Raw genomic sequence first — 17,985 nt, 5'->3', positions numbered from 1 at the left:
CCGGATCACCTCAGAAGACACCCGCTTCTACTACGTGGTGAGCTCCCTCGACCAGGACACAGCGGTCCAGGTCGCGGAGTTCGTACAGTCGCCCCCGGCAGACGGCAAGTACACGGAATTCAAAGCCCTGCTCCTCAGGACTTTTGGACACTCACGGCGCGAGCGGGCTGCCCGTTTACTGCACCTGGATGGCTTAGGCGACAGACCTCCATCGGCTTTAATGAATGAGATGTTGTCTCTCGCCGGCGAACACACACCCTGCCTCATGTTTGAGCAGGCATTCCTGGAGCAGCTGCCCGAGGACATACGCCTGCTGCTGTCTGACGCAGATTTCAGTGACCCCCGGAAGGTGGCAGCCCGGGCGGACTTGCTGTGGAACGCCAAAAAGGTGAGCGGGGCGTCCATCGCACGGATCTCCCAGCCACGCTCCCGGCAGCAAACCAGTCCAGGCCTGGCCGCAGAGCCCACCAACCCCCAGCCCAATGAACACTGGTGCTTCTACCACCAGCGGTGGGGTGCAGAAACGCGCCGTTGTCGCCCGCCCTGCGAGTTCCCGGGAAACGCCAGGGCCAGCCGCCACTGATGGCTACGGCGGCTGGCCATCGGGATAGCCTCCTGTATGTGTGGGATAGAAGGTCGGGACGCCGGTTTTTGGTCGATACTGGGGCTGAGATCAGCGTTTTACCTCCGACGGGTTACGACACCCGCAGCAGGGCACCGGGTCCCCCCCTGAGGGCCGTGAATGGCAGCACCGTAAGGACCTATGGCACCCGTCAGGTGCAGCTACTGTTCGGCTCCAGCCAGTTCACGTGGGACTTCACACTGGCCGCCGTAGCCCAACCGCTTCTGGGTGCGGATTTTTTGCGGGCTCACAGCCTGCTGGTCGACCTGCCCAGGAAGAGACTGGTACACGCCGAGACCTTTCAGACGTTCTCCCTGGGTGCAGCCCAGTTGCCAGCCCCTCGCCTCGGCTCCATCACGCTGTCCGACAACGACTTCACCAGGGTCCTGGCGGAGTTCCCATCGGTTCTGGCACCGCAGTTCACAGCAGCCATGCCCAGGCACGGCGTACAGCACCACATCCCGACCCAGGGACCACCCCTCCATGCCCGTGCTCGGCGGCTTCCCCCGGACAAGCTCCGACTGGCGAAGGAGGAGTTCCAGAGGATGGAGGAATTGGGGATCATCCGGCGGTCCGACAGCCCATGGGCTTCCCCCCTGCACATGGTGCCCAAAGCGACGGGGGGCTGGAGACCGTGCGGCGACTACCGCAGGCTGAACGAGGCTACCACACCGGACCGCTACCCTGTGCCGCACATTCAAGACTTTGCGGCAAACCTGCACGTCGCACGGATCTTCTCCAAGGTAGACCTCGTCCGAGGGTACCATCAAATCCCGATGCATCCTGACGACGTCCCCAAAACGGCTCTCATCACCCCATTCGGCCTTTTCGAGTTCCTCCGCATGCCGTTCGGCCTGAAGAATGCCGCACAGACGTTCCAGCGGTTAATGGACGTGGTGGGACAGGACCTGGACTTCGCGTTCATCTATTTGGATGACATCCTTATAGCCAGCGGCAGTCGTCAGGAGCATCTGTCCCACCTCCGTCAACTCTGCGCCCGACTGAGTGAGTACGGTCTTACAATTAACCCTGCCAAATGCCAGTTCGGACTCGATACCATTGACTTCCTGGGCCACAGAATTACTAAAGACGGGGCAACCCCTCTGCCCGCTAAGGTAGATGCGGTCCGCCACTTCCCCCGACCCACCACGATCAAAGGCCTTCAGGAATTCGTAGGTATGGTCAATTTCTACCGCCGCTTCCTCCCTTCAGCTGCCCGGATCATGCGCCCCCTGTTCGCCCTGATGTCAGGTCCGAGCAAGGACATTACCTGGGACGAGGAGTCCGCCGCCGCTTTCGTTCAAACGAAGGAAGCTTTGGCTGACGCCGCAATGCTAGTACATCCCAGAATGGACACCCCTACCGCCCTCACAGTGGATGCATCCAACACGGCAGTCGGTGGGGTGCTGGAGCAACTCATCGCAGGTCGCTGGCAACCCCTGGCGTTTTTCAGCAAACACCTGCGACCACCCGAGCTTAAGTACAGTGCTTTCGACCGGGAACTGTTGGCGCTCTACCTGGCAATCCGGCATTTCAGGTACTTCCTAGAAGGTCGGCCCTTCACCGCGTTCACGGACCACAAACCGCTTACCTTTGCGTTTACGAAAGCATCCGACCCCTGGTCATCCCGCCAGCAACGCCACCTGTCCTACATCTCTGAATACACGACGGATGTCCGGCACGTCTCGGGTAAGGACAATGTTGTGGCGGATGCGCTCTCTCGCCCTACCGTTCATGCCCTTTCCCAAGGGGTAGACTTTGAGGCGCTGGCAGAGGCACAGCAGGCGGATGAGGAGATTCCGAGTCACAGGACCGCAGTCTCCGGTCTGCAGCTCCAGGACCTCCCCGTGGGCCCAGGTGAGAGGACCCTACTCTGTGACGTCGCCACCGGCCAGCCCCGTCCGGTCGTCCCGACAGCATGGCGGCGCTGCGTTTTCGACTCCATTCATAACTTGGCGCATCCCATAACTTGTCCGGATGGTTTCCAGCAGGTTCGTTTGGCACGGACTCCGCAAACAGGTCAGTGAATGGGCCAGAACGTGCATGCACTGCCAGACGGCCAAGGTGCAGCGGCACACCAAAGCCCCACCGCAGCAGTTCCATCCCGCCCACCGGTGTTTCGACCACATTCATGTGGATATCGTGGGCCCCCTGCCAGTGTCGCGCGGAGCGCGTTACCTCCTATCGTGGACCGGTTCACAAGATGGCCAGAGGCGGTCCCGCTCACCGACACCACCTCCGAATCTTGCGCCCGAGCCCTGATCGCCACCTGGATATCTCGCTTTGGTGTACCAGCCCACATTACCTCCGACAGAGGCGCCCAGTTCACCTCCAGCCTGTGGTCAGCTATGGCCAACCTTTTGGGGACTCAGCTGCACCACACAACTGCCTACCACCCACAGTCGAACGGGCTAGTGGAGCGTTTCCACCGTCACCTGAAGTCGGCCCTCATGGCCCGCCTGCGAGGAGCCAACTGGGCGGACGAGCTTCCCTGGGTCCTACTCGGCATCCGCACAGCGCCCAAGGACGACCTGCACGCCTCGTCGGCCGAGTTGGTATACGGCGCGCCCCTGGTCGTCCCCGGGGAGTTCCTACCAGCCCCAAGGGGACAAGAGGAAGAACCCGCAGCAGTCCTGGGCAGACTTCGCGAGAAGCTCGGTAACCTGGCCCCCATACCCACTTCACAGCATGGGCGGCACCCGACCTGCGTACCCAAAGACCTACAGAACTGTAAGTTTGTGTTTGTACGAAGGGGCGGGCATCGGCCACCGCTGCAGCGGCCATACGAGGGGCCGTTTATGGTGCTCCGGAACAACGGGTCCACGTTCGTGCTGGACATTGGGGAGAAGGAGGAGGTTTTCACGGTGGACCGCCTCAAGCCGGCCCATGTGGACCTGGCGCAACCGGCAGAGTTTCCGGCGCCTCGGCGCAGAGGCCGACCTCCCAAGCAGGTTCTGGCCCAGACTGTGGACATTGGGGGGTGTATCGCCGGTTCTGGGGGGGGGTTATGTGGCGACTCATTTCCTAGCGTATCCGAACCGACTCACAATTAGATAGCCTACGGGGGTTTGCGAGCACAGAGCTTTGGAGCCTCTTCGCCATGGGGGGGCCGGTTGACAGAGGCTTAAAAGTGAGGCTGAAGTTTTCGAATAAAGTTTTTTTCTTCGACTGCAGTTACCGACTCCGTGTCGTAATTTTAGCGCTGCGTGTAGCACACCGCTACAGGATAATCATGACCTGATATAATGCATTTGAGATTCTAAAAGAAAACTAACAGGTCAAGCTACTTTTTCTCTCTGAGAAATATATTGCTATGTAATAAATCAAAAGGACCTCATTAATTTAAGCAGTAACAAAGATATAAAAATTACATTTCTATTACCTCAGAAAACTCTCCTATTCGTTCATTAACATCTGGCAACATCCATGTGTCCTCACCACGTAAACGTTTGAGCTGTTTCTTTCTCTCCTCGTTTTCATATTTAGCTTGAGCCTTAAATGGAAAAAGATTCAATTAAGATGTGAATGTCTACAAACATATATTCTGCTCTTTTTATTCCATTATTTTTAAATGGAGATCTATATACCACATGGATTATAATGTCACTTTAAAATTCAAATATTCCAGTTATGCAAACACATCAAAACTATTCCCAGGACATAGATTTCTTTATTTTAAAAAATCATATGTAGCATATTAAATGCTATCAATCCTTTTATTAAAGTTCACACCACAGTATAACAATTAAATATTTTTGAAATTTGCTTTCTCTGAGGTATTATAGGCATTCACAGTAAGGCCACTTCTAAAAGCACAGCATCACATAACATTATTTCACTTCTATTTGTAAGATTGAAGAATTTCTCAATTATTCAAGTTCTTTATGATTGCTTCAGATATAGCAATCTTTGAATATCTGCTTGCTGAAGACACTTAAATTGCTACAGATGAAGCAGGATTATAGAATTACACTCAGCTCATAACGTCTATCAGCATCATTCTCAGTGGCTTGGTGCTGCATGTGTCATCCTTAACTCTATTATACACTGAACCAGAATTGCTTATACATCTGTATGGTGATGGAGTAACAAGAAGCCATGACATTGCAGAACACAATGACATTTCATCAGTGCCTCAAGCATTCCTGTATGGATTATACATCAAGCAACGCACACAAAATGCTGGTGGAATGCAGCAGGGCAGGCAGCATCTATAGGGCGAAGCACTGTCGACATTTCGGACCAAGACCTAGTCCTGACGAAGGGTCTCAGCCCGAAACGTCGACAGTGCTTCACCCTATAGATGCTGCCTGGCCTGCTGTGTTCCACCAGCATTTTGTGTGTGTTGTTTGAATTTCCAGCATCTGCAGATTTCCTCATGTTTGTGGATTATACATCAGTTCATTTAGCTTTAGCTTTATGGTACTATGCAATGAATTCCATTCTCATTAGAAGGTCAGAATTTTGTCTCCAAGCAACTGCATGTTCATTTCTTCCACATTTGTCAACAATGGATGAGACCACAACAGGCGCATTAGAATGAATAAAATTAGGTAAATGATTTAGATGTTGATTCTCTCACCTGACAGCTATTGTATATATTCAGGATAAAGTTCTGCACTGGATAAACATTAAAACCTGACCCAAGCCCAAAGAGCTTGCATTTTCTCTGTGAGAATGTGGGTTTCCTCTAGGTACTCCAATTTCCTCTCCTATCCCAATGATACATATGTTTATACATTAATTGGCATCTGTAAATTGTTCCAAGTATAATGGTAGGATCTGCTAGCAACATGGGTAGACTCAGGAAGCCAAAGCACCTATTTCTGTGCAGCATAATTCTTAAACTTTTTTCTTAGCTGAACCAGCCCAGAAGTATTTGCAGAAATATAATGCCCCATATCTAACATTAAATCAGATTTAACATTCACACCAAGGTTAAGTGAAGACGCTCATCCACTCCCCGTAGATGGTGATCACTACCTGACCAGGACATTGAGATGAACTTGAAATCATTGCCAGAGAAGGAGCTCCCCATTCTCAAACAACATTCCCTTTCCTCCTTCTGTGTCAAGTAACACATGACTGCTGAAACCAAATCAAACTTCAAATCAACATGTGGAAAAAAAGTCACACTTCCATTTTTTCCAATCCCTCTATAATACTGCTATCATAAATTGACACCAAGTCAATTTCACCTAGATAAAATACTAAAGTGAGGTGGTATGGCTTTGTCTGAATACAGTAAGACCCAAAGCCAATAGGTATAATCAGATCCCACAGATCCATCAGACCCTAATGGAGGCCTAATCCAAGTTGGTTACTGCTGGAATTTCTGGGACACTTCTGGTGACTGGCACATAATTTAGTCTGGCTGAAAAACGTAACTTCCTTGCTACCTTCACATTCACACATAATCAACCTATAAGTGGTAATCATTAATTAAATGATGGATTCAAAGCACATTAAACTTTTAAGCCAAAATATTGAAGATGGAAACCTGATGCAAAGTCATCAACCTGAAATGTTAACTCTATTTCCTTCTTCCAAGAAGCTGTTTAACTTGCTGAGTAGTTCAAGCAATTTCCATTTTTTTTAATTCAGTGATGATGTCTGCAATGATCTGGGGTAAGGGCGATAACAGCAATGTTGTGGGCATAAGGAGAACAGATTTTTATACAAATTATCTGAGACATAATTCTTCCAATATGGACTCCAGTCTCCAGATTTCAATGCCTAGCTCACTGTGAAATGATTAGTCCCATTTTCTTACTGTGGGACAAAGAACAGAATAATTTAAATAACCTCTGAAATTGTCAAGTGTCAACTGTATTGATGCAAGAATGCAGTCATTCTTGGATTAAAATGAATAAAGACAGGAGGACATTAGTACTTTCAAACAATCCAACAGCTTCATGGTGACTCTACTGGTACCAGCTTTTATTTTGAGAATCAAACTACTTTAACAAAGGCAACACAGAGACTAGATGACAACGTGTAAACTCAGAAGTATAAGGATTTAGCCTTTAGCTAACAATTATTAAATAATCAACAGCTATAAATAACACATTGCTTTAGAAATGTAATCAGGTCAAATTAAAAAGTGAGCACAGGCTATACCAAAATACCCCAGTAAACATGAAAATACAAAAATCTCAAAATATTTTCCACTCTTATAGGGGGAAAAATCTTCATCTAGACATGCACAGATGTACAGCACTTAAAAGTTTGTAACCTGTGACTCATCACTGCAGAATGAAGATGATTTTTGGCAAGTCTCAAAAAGATTAATTTCAACCTCTTGTACAAATTTGGTTACCAGCAGCTCGGCAATAATAATATACTTCATTTTACTTAGAAATGTAATGCTTTTTTTGTCTGTGTTATGTACAAGATATAATTTTATGAAGAAATTACCTTTTAAAGTTAATACTTTCCAATTATAGACTAGAAACTCAAAATAAGAATTAAAATGATACATTAGGGTTCTGATGAAAGATTGAGGTTCCAAACAAAAAAAATATAAACCTGCTAAGTTAGTTCTTTAACATTTACGAATGTCTTCAATCCAATTCATGCTCAATCCCCTCCCTCTGGTTAATAATTCTTCTCTTCTTTAGCTCCAATTATGGGGATATACTGTTCTCTGATGTCTGCTATAAGCCAACCTTATCTATTCTCTTTTCTTCACTTTCACTCCTACCAGTTCAATATATGTCACTCACTGTTCACAAACTCCTTTCTATACTGGAGAAAACAAAACATGATCATGTTGCCAAATCTCAAGCATTATCCTCCGTCTCTAGTCACTAACCATTTTAGTTCTTTGGTTCAATCCTCTGATCCCTCTATCTTTGGCTTCCTCCACAATTTCAGCTCAGCTTTAAATAACTGTGAGTAACAGCATTTTACAGCCTTCCAGACATGCCAAGTGTAATAACTCCACACATTAACTACTGCTCTCACATTTTCAGAAGACAGATATCAGACAATGCTCTGCTGTTGCCGGTTCTAGCTCTACCAGGCCATAAGACGTAGGAGCAGAACTAGGCCATTCAGCTCACCGGTGGTCATTCTGCCTAGCGGAGTCCATGCCAGCTCTCAGATATTCCACCAACCTCATTTAACTACCCTTACTCTCCTACCAACCACCTCCACTGGGTAATTTCATAGTCGTCCATTTGAAGTTTTTGCAATTTGGGAGGACAGCAGAGCACCCAGGAAAGGACAACATGCTCAGTGATGGTCACCAGTGCAAACTCCACATATATAGTGCTGGATAACGGAATTAACTCTCCTGTAGCTGACAATTATACTAACTGTTTCTCAGAGTTTATTACTCTCAGAGTCAGAGGATGGAGCAGCTGGTGTAACAGTAGATGTAACATGTAGAGAGTCTGTGAGAAAGGATAGACAGTGGATAAGGCATAACTGCAGTCAGTTGGATGGGTTAAAATGGTAATGTGAGAAGTATCAGGGACAAGCGTGATGAACTTAAGAGCACAGATCAGTATATGAAACTGTGACATTGTGGCCTTCACAGAGACTTGGCTGTCACAAGGGCAGGAATGGCTGCTGGATGTTCTGGGGTTTAAATGGTTCAAAAGGGACAGGGAGGGAGGTAAAATAGGTTCTTTAACACTGCATCAATTCTCTTAGGTACACTGTCATGCAGCTTTAGTTTAGTAAAAATGGTTGGTAAGTTGTTCTAAGTATCTTGGAGAACTTGTCACAGTTCTGCAGACTTTAGCTGTCTCACTTGCTTCTGTATCTCCAGGTAATCCCAGACAGCCTCGATGATGGGGCTCTGTGGAGGCCATACCATCTGATGCAGAACTCCTTGTTCTTCTTTCACTGAAGATAATTACTTATGACCTTGGTCGTGTGTTGGGGTCATTGTCACGCTGGGACTGTTCAGACACCTTCCTGATGGCACTGCATGATGTTTGAGAATCTGCTTGTACTTCACAGCACTGAGGATTCCATTAATTCTGACCAGATCACCAACTCCATTTGCAGAAATGCAGCCTCAAACTTACAGAGAACCTCCACCATGTTTTATTATTGGCTGCAGAAACTCATCCATAAAGCATTCTTCAGCTCCTACAAACAAACTGCCTCCTGCTTGAACCAAAATTTTAAAATTTTGACTTGTCAGTCCAGAGCACCTGCTGCCATTGTTCAGCACCCAAGTCCTTGTGTTTTTCTGTGTCGGTGACTCTCTTGCCTTTGTTTCCACTTTGAAGGAATGGCTTTTTGGTAACAACTCTTCTACGAAGACCACTTTTGATAAGATTTCCCCAGACTGTAGAGGGATGTACTTGGGTTCCAGTAATTTCTAAGCGTTCAGAGCTGATAGCAGTGCTGGACTTCTTCTGATTTAGAAGGGATATCAGATTGACATATCTCTCATTTGCTGCACTCAGTTTCTGTCATCAATCACTGCGTTTCTGGGCCTCAACCTTACCTGTTTCTTTGTGATTTTTCAGAAGAGCTTGAACAACACATCTTGAAACACCTGTCTGCCGCAAAATTTCTGCTTGGGAGAGACCTTGCTGATGCAGAATGACAACACCTTGGGTCTTGTTGATTTGCTCACTTGTGCCATGGTGTTAAAAATTGATGATTTGAGAAGTTAAAATGTCACATCTGCCACACCTTCACCTTTTAGTTTGGTTGCCCTTCACCCAATTTAATTCCTTCCACATCTGTTAACTGTTTCAGTTAATCAGTTTAGTTCATTAAACTCATTATGTCATTGATCATTAGCATCCTGTTTGTTATCTTTGTTTAATCATACACTGGGCTGTATACCTACAAAGTAATCAAGTTTTTATTTGAAAAGTGGTCAATTACTTAATATGTTACTTTCTTTAATGAAATACATTAATGCAGAAGACAAAAAATAAACACGAAAGAAAAATAGAGGGCTATGTGAGAGGGAAGCATTAGATTGATCTTGGAGAAAGTTTAAAGGTCGACACAATATTGTGGACCAAAGGGCCTGGACTGTTCTGTTTGTCATTTTGTAATCATCCTTGGCAGTCTACCAAGCAAATTATTAATTAATCAATCACTTCTTCTCTCTTCTGAATATGATGTGTTAGCAAGGCAAGAAATAGTATGATGGCATAGATGAATGTGTGGCATAGGAGCTGGTGCAGGAGTGAAGGATTTAGGTATCTAAGCTATGGTACTCTCTTCTGGGGTAGGTGGAACCTATACAAGGACAAGGTTGCACTTAAAGAGTGTGGGGTGGCAGCACCAAAATCTTCACACGGAGGTTTGCTAGTGTTACTTGTCAGGTTTAAACTAGTGAGACGGGGAGAGAACTGAAGCAGTAGATCAGCAAGTGGAGGAATTGAAGGGGAAGGTGGAAGTCAAGTAATGCAAGTCTAATAATGACAGGCAAGGCCAGGTTATTGAACATTCCTATGACTATGCTTCAGATGCTCAAGTCAGTAAAATTAAAGAGCTGACTGTTAAGTTCAGGAAGGAAAAGGAGAGTGAGCATGCGCCAGTCTACAATGAGACAATGTCAGTGGAAAGAGTCAGCAGATTTAAATTCATGGGCATTAACATATTGCATGCCCTGCCCTGGGCCCAGCACACAGATGCAATCACAAGGAAGGTGTGCCAGTATCTTTACTTTCTTAGGAGGTTAAAAAGGTTCAAATTGAATGCATCCTGACTGGATGCATCATCGATCAGTAAGGCAATTGGATGTGCTTGATCACGAGAAGCTGGACTTTACCCAATACATCACAAGTACATCCCTTCCCTTCCCCCCCCCCACCAACCCCCACTGATGGTAGCTATAGGAGTGCTGTCTCAAGAAGGCAACAACCATCAAACATCCCCACCATCTTCTAGCAGCTACTATTGGGTAGTAAACCTGAAGCATCAGGTTCATGAACTGCTACATCCCTTCAACCATTTGGTCCTCAAACCAACTGGCACAACCCCAATCACAATCAAGAGAAAATCTGCAGATGCTGGAAATCCAAGCACCATACACAAAATGCTGGAGGAACTGAGCAGGCCAGGCAGCATCTATGGAAAAGACAACTCTGATCACTACAGTTTAGCAGCACTTTGACCACATTAATCATTCTGCACTGAAATGGACTTCTTTTTCTTCTAATTGTGTCCTTCCTTATGAAAATTGTGTTTAGTTTATACTATTCTTGTTAACGTTGCTTAAATGATGTAAGCAAGTCCTTCACTACACCTGTGTACATACATGTATTTATGTACATTGAATTTATGATACTGCTAATCAGGGCTCATCCCTCCGGTATGCCCTGTCTAAGAAGCACTGAGAGAAGGGCAACACAGTAGTTAGCATAATGCTTTACAACACCAGCAGTAAGATCAGGTTTCAATCCTGCTGCTATAAGGAGATTGTACATTCTTCCCAAAGCAGTGTGGGTTTCCCATAGTCGTTTCCTCCCACATTCCAAAGACAAACATTAGGTTCAGTAAATTGTATGGATTGCTATGTTGATGCCTGAAATATGACGACACTTGCAGGCTACTACCAGCACATTTCCAGACTGTGTTAATCGTTGAAGCAAACAATGCACTTCCCTGTATGTGCCAATGTGCATGTGACAAATAAAGCTAATCATTAATCTTTCGTCTTTCACAAAGAGATGACATTAATGGCAGAATATAGTATTAATGGTAAGACTCTTGACAGTGTGGAGGACCAGAGGAATCTTGCAGCGAGTCTATAGGACGCTCAAAGCAGCTGTGCAGGTTGACTCTGTGGTTAAAAAGGTGTTAAAAAGTATTGGCCTTCATGAATCGTGGAATTGAATTTAGGAGCCGAGAGGTAATGTTGTAGCTACATAGAACCCTGATCAGGCCCCACTTGGAGTACTGCGCTCAGTTCTGGTCGCCTCACTACAGGAAGGACATGGAAACCATAGAAAGGGTACAGTGGAGATTTACAAGAATGTTGCCTGGATTGAGGAGCATCCCTTATGAGAATAGGTTGAGTGAACTCGGCCTTTTCTCCTTGGAGCGACGGAGGATGAGAGATGACCTGATAGAGATGTATAAGATGATGAGAGGCATTGATCGTGTCAGAGGCTTTTTCCCAGGGCTGAAATGGTTACCACAAGAGGACGCAGGTTTAAGGTGCTAGGGAGTGTAGGTACAGGAGAGATATCAGGGGTAAGTTTTTACTCAGAGAGTGGTGAGTGCGTGGAATGGACTGCCGGCAACGGTGGCGGAGGCGGATATGATAGGGTCTTTTAAGAGAATGTTGGATAGGTACATGGAGCTTAGAAAAATAGGCGTCTAGGTAAGCCTAGTAATTTCTACGGTAAGGACATGTTCGGCACAACTTAGTGGGCCGAAGGGCCTGTATTGTGCTGTAGGTTTTCTATCCTGGAGGACTCATCCAGTGAGGTAATTTCATTAGCACTTAGGAATACAAAAGATACAATGAAGGGGGTTAGACTATAAACCTCCCAACAGTCATTTGGAGATAGATTAATAGATATATAGGCTGATTATGGAAAAATGCAAAAGTAACAGAGCTGTTGCAATGGTGATTTTAATTTCCACAGTATCAAAATGGATTCCCTTTATGGATAGAGACTTAGATGGGGCAGCATTTGATTGGGGCATCCAAGAGGTTTCTTTGACACTGGGAAGCAGCCACGTACTGAACCTTGTTTGTAAAATGAATGTGGCCAGAGAAACACATGTCCAGTGGGAAAGCATTTTGGAAATCGTACTCATAAATCCTTAGTTTTTCAGATTGTTGCAGATAAAGGGGAAAGTGCTAAATTACTGTAATATTAAGCAGAATGTGGAGAGGAGTGATTGGGAGCAACTTTTATAGGGCAAATCCATGTCAACCCCAGCGAATTAGAATTCAGTTCCAGCTTGCTGAAATACCAGATTGAAAGATCCATGGATGATGTGACAAATTGCAAATTTAGTCATAAAGCTCCTTGAGGAATATAAAGGTAGCAGGAAAGAAATTCAGCAACGAATCCGGTGGTGAGGCGAAGAGGGTAAAAGGGCCATAAAATGCCCTTACTGAGTAACATTACAATAGATCTGAAGATGTTAATATAGATATTAAAAATAAAGAGGGTACCAAAACAGAATGAAAATCCATTCAAAGAAAAAAGGAATTTCTGCCTGGAGCTAAAGCTGGTAGTACTTAACCTAGCTTGTACAAAATAGCTAGTACTAAACAAGTACTCTGCATCAGTATTCACCACGATGGCCGTGGAAAATTGTGAAATCAAGGAAGGGTATACTGATATACTGGGACATGATGGAGGTGGTGTTGGGTCTCTCTAAAAACACGAAGGTGGATAAGTCTCCAGGGCCAGATGAAACACAATTTGAATTAAAGTAAACAAGATTGCAATTACGTTGGCTTTCAGGCTTTTCAAATTGAGGAAATGCAATTTAACTTCAGTTGAATTGATTATATCGTAACGTTTACTGAAAACATTAGGACAAGCGTCACCACTAAACTCAATTTAAGAATATATTCCCGGCCTACAAATTCATTTCTGACTTGTAACTCCAGGGTTGGGGTGCAGAACGCGATTCTGGGGAAGTAATATTTCGTGGGTCCGTCCAAAAAACAGATCGATGACTTTTTTTTTCACCGAACTGCATCTCAAATCTCAGTGATACTTGGTTTTATAATGTTAAGGGATTCAGGCCGCAATCTCTGATTATCATAATCAGGGAAGGTTAAGGTTAATGATACAGCTGCATCCCGAGGAGCGCGGTCACTACCGAGTAAATACCTTGGCCAGGGCCTCCTCCCTCACTCTCCGCTTAACTTCTCTTCTATCCGCCAGTGCTTTCGCACTTTCAAATCTACCCCCGTAATCCGCCATGGTGCTTCCGTCGTCCCTGGTAACCCTCACTTTACGGCAGTCGTATAGTGTCTATTCGAAACGTCGTTAAAAGTCGCCCAAACTGAAGCGCATGCGCACTACCAGTGACGGACAGGAGTGTAGGTCAGTTTTCCACTTACGTTAGTTTCCGTAGGTTATACTCGCAGTGGCCACTTTATTAGGTGCTCCCTGTTCTTAATAAAGTCGTGTTAATAAAGTTCATCCACTTTTAAGATTCGACATGTGCATTCAGAGATGACTTTCTGCATCTTGCTGCTGTAACGCGTGGCGGTTGTGGTTATTTTCTCGTCTTATTTGAGCTGCTGTCGCCTTTCTATCACCTTGAACCTGCCTGGTAATGATCCTGTGACTTTTCTCATTAACAAGACATTTTCGCCCACTGGATTTTGTATTGTTTTTCGCACCATTACCTGTAAACTCTAGAGACTGGTATGCGTGAAAATCAGCAGTTTCTGAGATACTCAAACCACACCGCCTGGCACCAACAATCATTCCACAGTCAAACTCACTTAGATGCCATTTCTTCCTCATTCTGATAGTCGGTCTGAACAACTGAACCACCTCTGCATGCATTTTTTTTTGCATTGAGTTACTGCCATATGATTGGCTATCTGATTAATTAAATATTTGCATTAATAAGTAACTGTACTTGTGTACCTATTAAAGTGGCCACTGAGTGTGTAGTGACATTTGTTTATTATTGTCATATTTACCAAGATAGAGTGAAAATCTTGTCCTGAATACCGCATATACAGATCAATTCCTTACACGGTGCATTAAGCTAAAATAAGGTACAACAATAGTTAAAAACTGCTGAAAAGGTGCATTGCAAGTAAACGATAAAGTGTAAGATCATAACGAGGTAGATAGTGAGACAAAGAATTGTACAAAAAGTCTGTTCTAGAGTCTGATAAGATGCTGTCCTTGAGCCTGGTGTTACATATTTTAGTGTCTTCTGCCCTGTGAGAGCGGGGAGAAGACAGAATGTCTGGAGTTGGTGCCACTTTTTGTTTGCCGCTTTGCTGAAGCAGCCAGCAGTATAGCTAGTCTATAGAGGGGAGGCTGGTTCCTGTGATATGCAGAGCAGTTGTAACTCATGTTACCAGGTTCAGGAACAGTTATTACCCCTTAGCCATCAGGCTCTTGAACCACTGGGGATAACTTCACTCAACTTCACTTGCCCCATCCCATCACTTAACTGTTCCCAAAACCTATCGACTCACTTTCAAAGAGTCTTCATCTCGTATTCTAGATATTTATTCTTTTTTTTCTGTTTGGTATTTGCACAGTTTGTTGTCTTTTCCACATTGGTTGTTTGACCGTGCTGTTGGTTGTAGCCTTTCATTGAATCTGTTAAATTTACTGAGTATGCCCACAGGAAAATGAATCTCAGGCTTATATATGACATATATGTACTTTGATAATAAATGTACTTTGAACATTGAATTCTTTTCTTAGAGTCATGGTCCCATAGACATCAAAGATTTTGAAGGAATTTGGAAATTTGAACATTTAATGATACTTGCACAAGTGGGAGAAAACAAAACTAAAGAGTCATAATTACAAGACTATTACTAATACATTCAACATGAATTTCATTAGAAGCCTCTTCTAATAGTGAGATTGTGCAGTTCAATACACCATGAAGCTGAGAAAATGGCACACGCACAGACATGCTGATTACAGGGGAGAGGTGTAGGATTTATGTAAAGGATGAACATAGTCAGGAAAGGTGTGTTACCCAAGATCATGAGTGTATAGAGAGCAGAATTGGCAACTGCTGTGGTTACCTACCCAGAATGTTTTCCATTTGGGTCAGTCATACCCTCAGATCATATGTACATTTGTAACAGCTCTACAGAACATATACCTCTGTGGGAAGCCAGAGGGTTTATTTCAGCTGACGGGTAGCCCCTACCATCTGCTGCTTTATTGTGGTATATTTCTGAAGAATCAAAGGGAAAAGAATATGGAGTCACGAAGGTGAAAGCCCACTCAAAACTATCACCAGAGGGGAATAGGAAGGCAGATCCTGCGAAGCAGGTTGCTTTAAATGGGCAGGAATAGTAACCGTAGACGGGGGGAGATCAGAAGGCAGCAGAAACAACAGGTTAAGGTTATGGATTTAATAGGAGCAGAAGAAAGATAAAGAATTTTAAAGATTGATAGAAGGAGCAGGGTCAGAAATATACAAAGACCACAAGGGGTTCATGTTAAAGGCATAGTAGTACTATGTGAATCAATGTTTGTGGCTCCAGATGCAACATGAAGCCAGATGATCCACTGGTATCATGATCTATGGGGACACCAGAGAGCCAAGGGATATAATCCTGACAGAAATATAAAGAAAGGTACCCTCTGACACATCAGACCAGTGGATATTAAAGCTGAATCTCGGGAAACCAGCTTCTTAGAGTTACAACAGTTTATTGTGCACCCTCCTGCAGAAGGTTCAGACCCAAATGTCAAAGGGAAGGCACGTAAGTACTGCCAACATCCTACAAGTGGGCCCATTCCCTCAGGTTACAGCCGTATATTTATACATAGTGAGCCCATACATTACTGTTGTAAAATGTTATTTGAACTGGTACATCCACCAAGTCTGTTCATGTGAAACTTAGTTACAGAGAATCTGGTAGATCAAGGCTTAATTACAGTTGAATGTGCTGTCCAGTTCTTATCAGTTATTCCCTTTGCTTGGCCCTGACTTAATTACAGATGGATGTTCATTCCTGTCCTTATTGGTGAGCCCTCCTCCTCCCGTTACTCTAACAAGAGTACAATGTACAATGTCATCAAACTCTCAATGTCTCTCTGCAAGCCAGGGAGAACTGGCCTGTTTTAGCTGACTGATGAAGATAATTTACTTCAGTTCAAAAATTCTATTTAGTCAAAATTATTCTTTTAGCCAGAGATTACAGGGGTTAAAAATGACTTTTTTTATATATCCCCAATTCCTCATAGAAAGGCCTTGGACTAATTTGCAGATACCACCCACTCCAGGAGGATACAAATGTAGTAGTAGATACTTTTAATGAGTGGGCAGAAGCTTTCCTGACAAGACAAACACAGCCAAGATCTTACAAAAATCTTATTGGAAAGGGTATTTACTTGCTGGGAATTACTCAGAGGTAGAGATTTGGATCACGGCACACGTTTCACAGCCCAGAAAATGCAAGAGATCATGGCACTTGAAGGGATCGGGCAGAGATTTCATATACCCTATAGACCACAGTCTAGTGGAATTCTGAAGAGTCGAACACTAAAAAAATTGAATGCCAAAATGGTGCAATTATGCATTATGTACTGATGATAATAAGTTACACCCCTTATAAACTAATAAGCGGAAGGGACACAAGAGGATTGGAGGAGTTGTTAGAATTAGATTTGTCAGAACCTAAAATAGATGGGATTGTGTCAGAGAAATGGGTACAATAGTTAGTAGAGACAGTGAAGGAGGCCAAATATGTGGCAGCCCATCAAATAAGAAAGAAGAAGCAACAGATTAAAGCCTACTTTGACTCAAAAGTCAGTCCCATAGAATTAATTCCAAGACAAAGAGTGATGATTAAAATACACCTCATTTTAAGTCCAAGGTTTGCAGAACTCTATGAAATTATAGATAAAACAAATCCATCAGTGTACAAAGTACTGATCTTTCCAGATAAAAATGGGTGGCACCATATCAACCAGCTGAAATTGATGGAGGAGAAATAGGAAAGTTACCATCATCGATGTACATGATGGTCCCATTTTGGGAGATTTGAGGTCAGAACAACTGCTCCAAGAAGATAGAGACAAATCAGACCAAGGGATGCTTTTCAGTTCACTCATCCTGAGAAGTGGGAGGGTTTTGTCAAACACTAAAGGAAAAGAAAATGCTGGTGCTTGCCTCTCCCACCCTGAATCAAAATTGGGTTAGGAAAAATGGGTGGTTGAATCCAAAGACAATTGGGAGCCTGGATTGGATGCTCTAGAAAATATGAACTTAAAATTACCCTTGTGTATTACAGGTTTATTTCAACATGAAGAGAAAAATGTATTTTGTTGCAAAGGAACTAATGATGACTGGCGCCATGGTTTGTCTTGCTCCAGTACATTACAGCCGACAAATGTATCAACAGTAATGTTTTTACTTGGAGGACATTAGGTTATCAGTCAGTGGACACAGGTAATGTGGGCTAACAAACAAGAAATAGAGGATTCAAATTTGTATTCTGCTGGGGTGGATGATTTTAAGTACATGGACAAAACTTTAGGCATTCCAGAAGGTATTAAGGTACGGTTTTTATGTAATAAAGTTCTGGAGATGACGTTAACAAGTATCCCTGAAGAATAATCATGAGTCAGTTTATAGATAGATAGATACTTTATTGATCCCAAGGGAAATTACAGTGTCACAGTAGCATTACAAATGCACAAATGTATAAATATGAGGAGAGAAGTAAGAAAGAATAGAAA

General features: G+C 44.3%; 1 protein-coding gene across 2 annotated transcripts in view; it reads right to left on the bottom strand.

The window, feature by feature from the left end:
- Positions 1-13,558, bottom strand: part of cwf19l2 (CWF19 like cell cycle control factor 2) — a 146,194-nt gene extending 132,636 nt beyond the window's left edge. For both annotated transcript variants that reach the window (XM_059964303.1, XM_059964302.1), the window contains exons 1-2: positions 13,411-13,558; positions 4,005-4,115 (exon numbers count right to left, since the gene is read on the bottom strand). In XM_059964303.1, the coding sequence (XP_059820286.1) occupies positions 4,005-4,115; positions 13,411-13,503 (204 nt within the window). In that variant the 5' untranslated portion in view covers positions 13,504-13,558. The remainder of the gene's footprint in view (positions 1-4,004; positions 4,116-13,410) is intronic.
- Positions 13,559-17,985: the final 4,427 nt, after the last annotated feature.

Source organism: Hypanus sabinus, chromosome 3 (assembly GCF_030144855.1).
Source record: "Hypanus sabinus isolate sHypSab1 chromosome 3, sHypSab1.hap1, whole genome shotgun sequence".
Lineage (NCBI taxonomy): Eukaryota > Metazoa > Chordata > Chondrichthyes > Myliobatiformes > Dasyatidae > Hypanus > Hypanus sabinus.
Note: the sequence above shows the minus strand (reverse complement) of the source record. Positions and strands in the feature narration are given on the sequence as shown.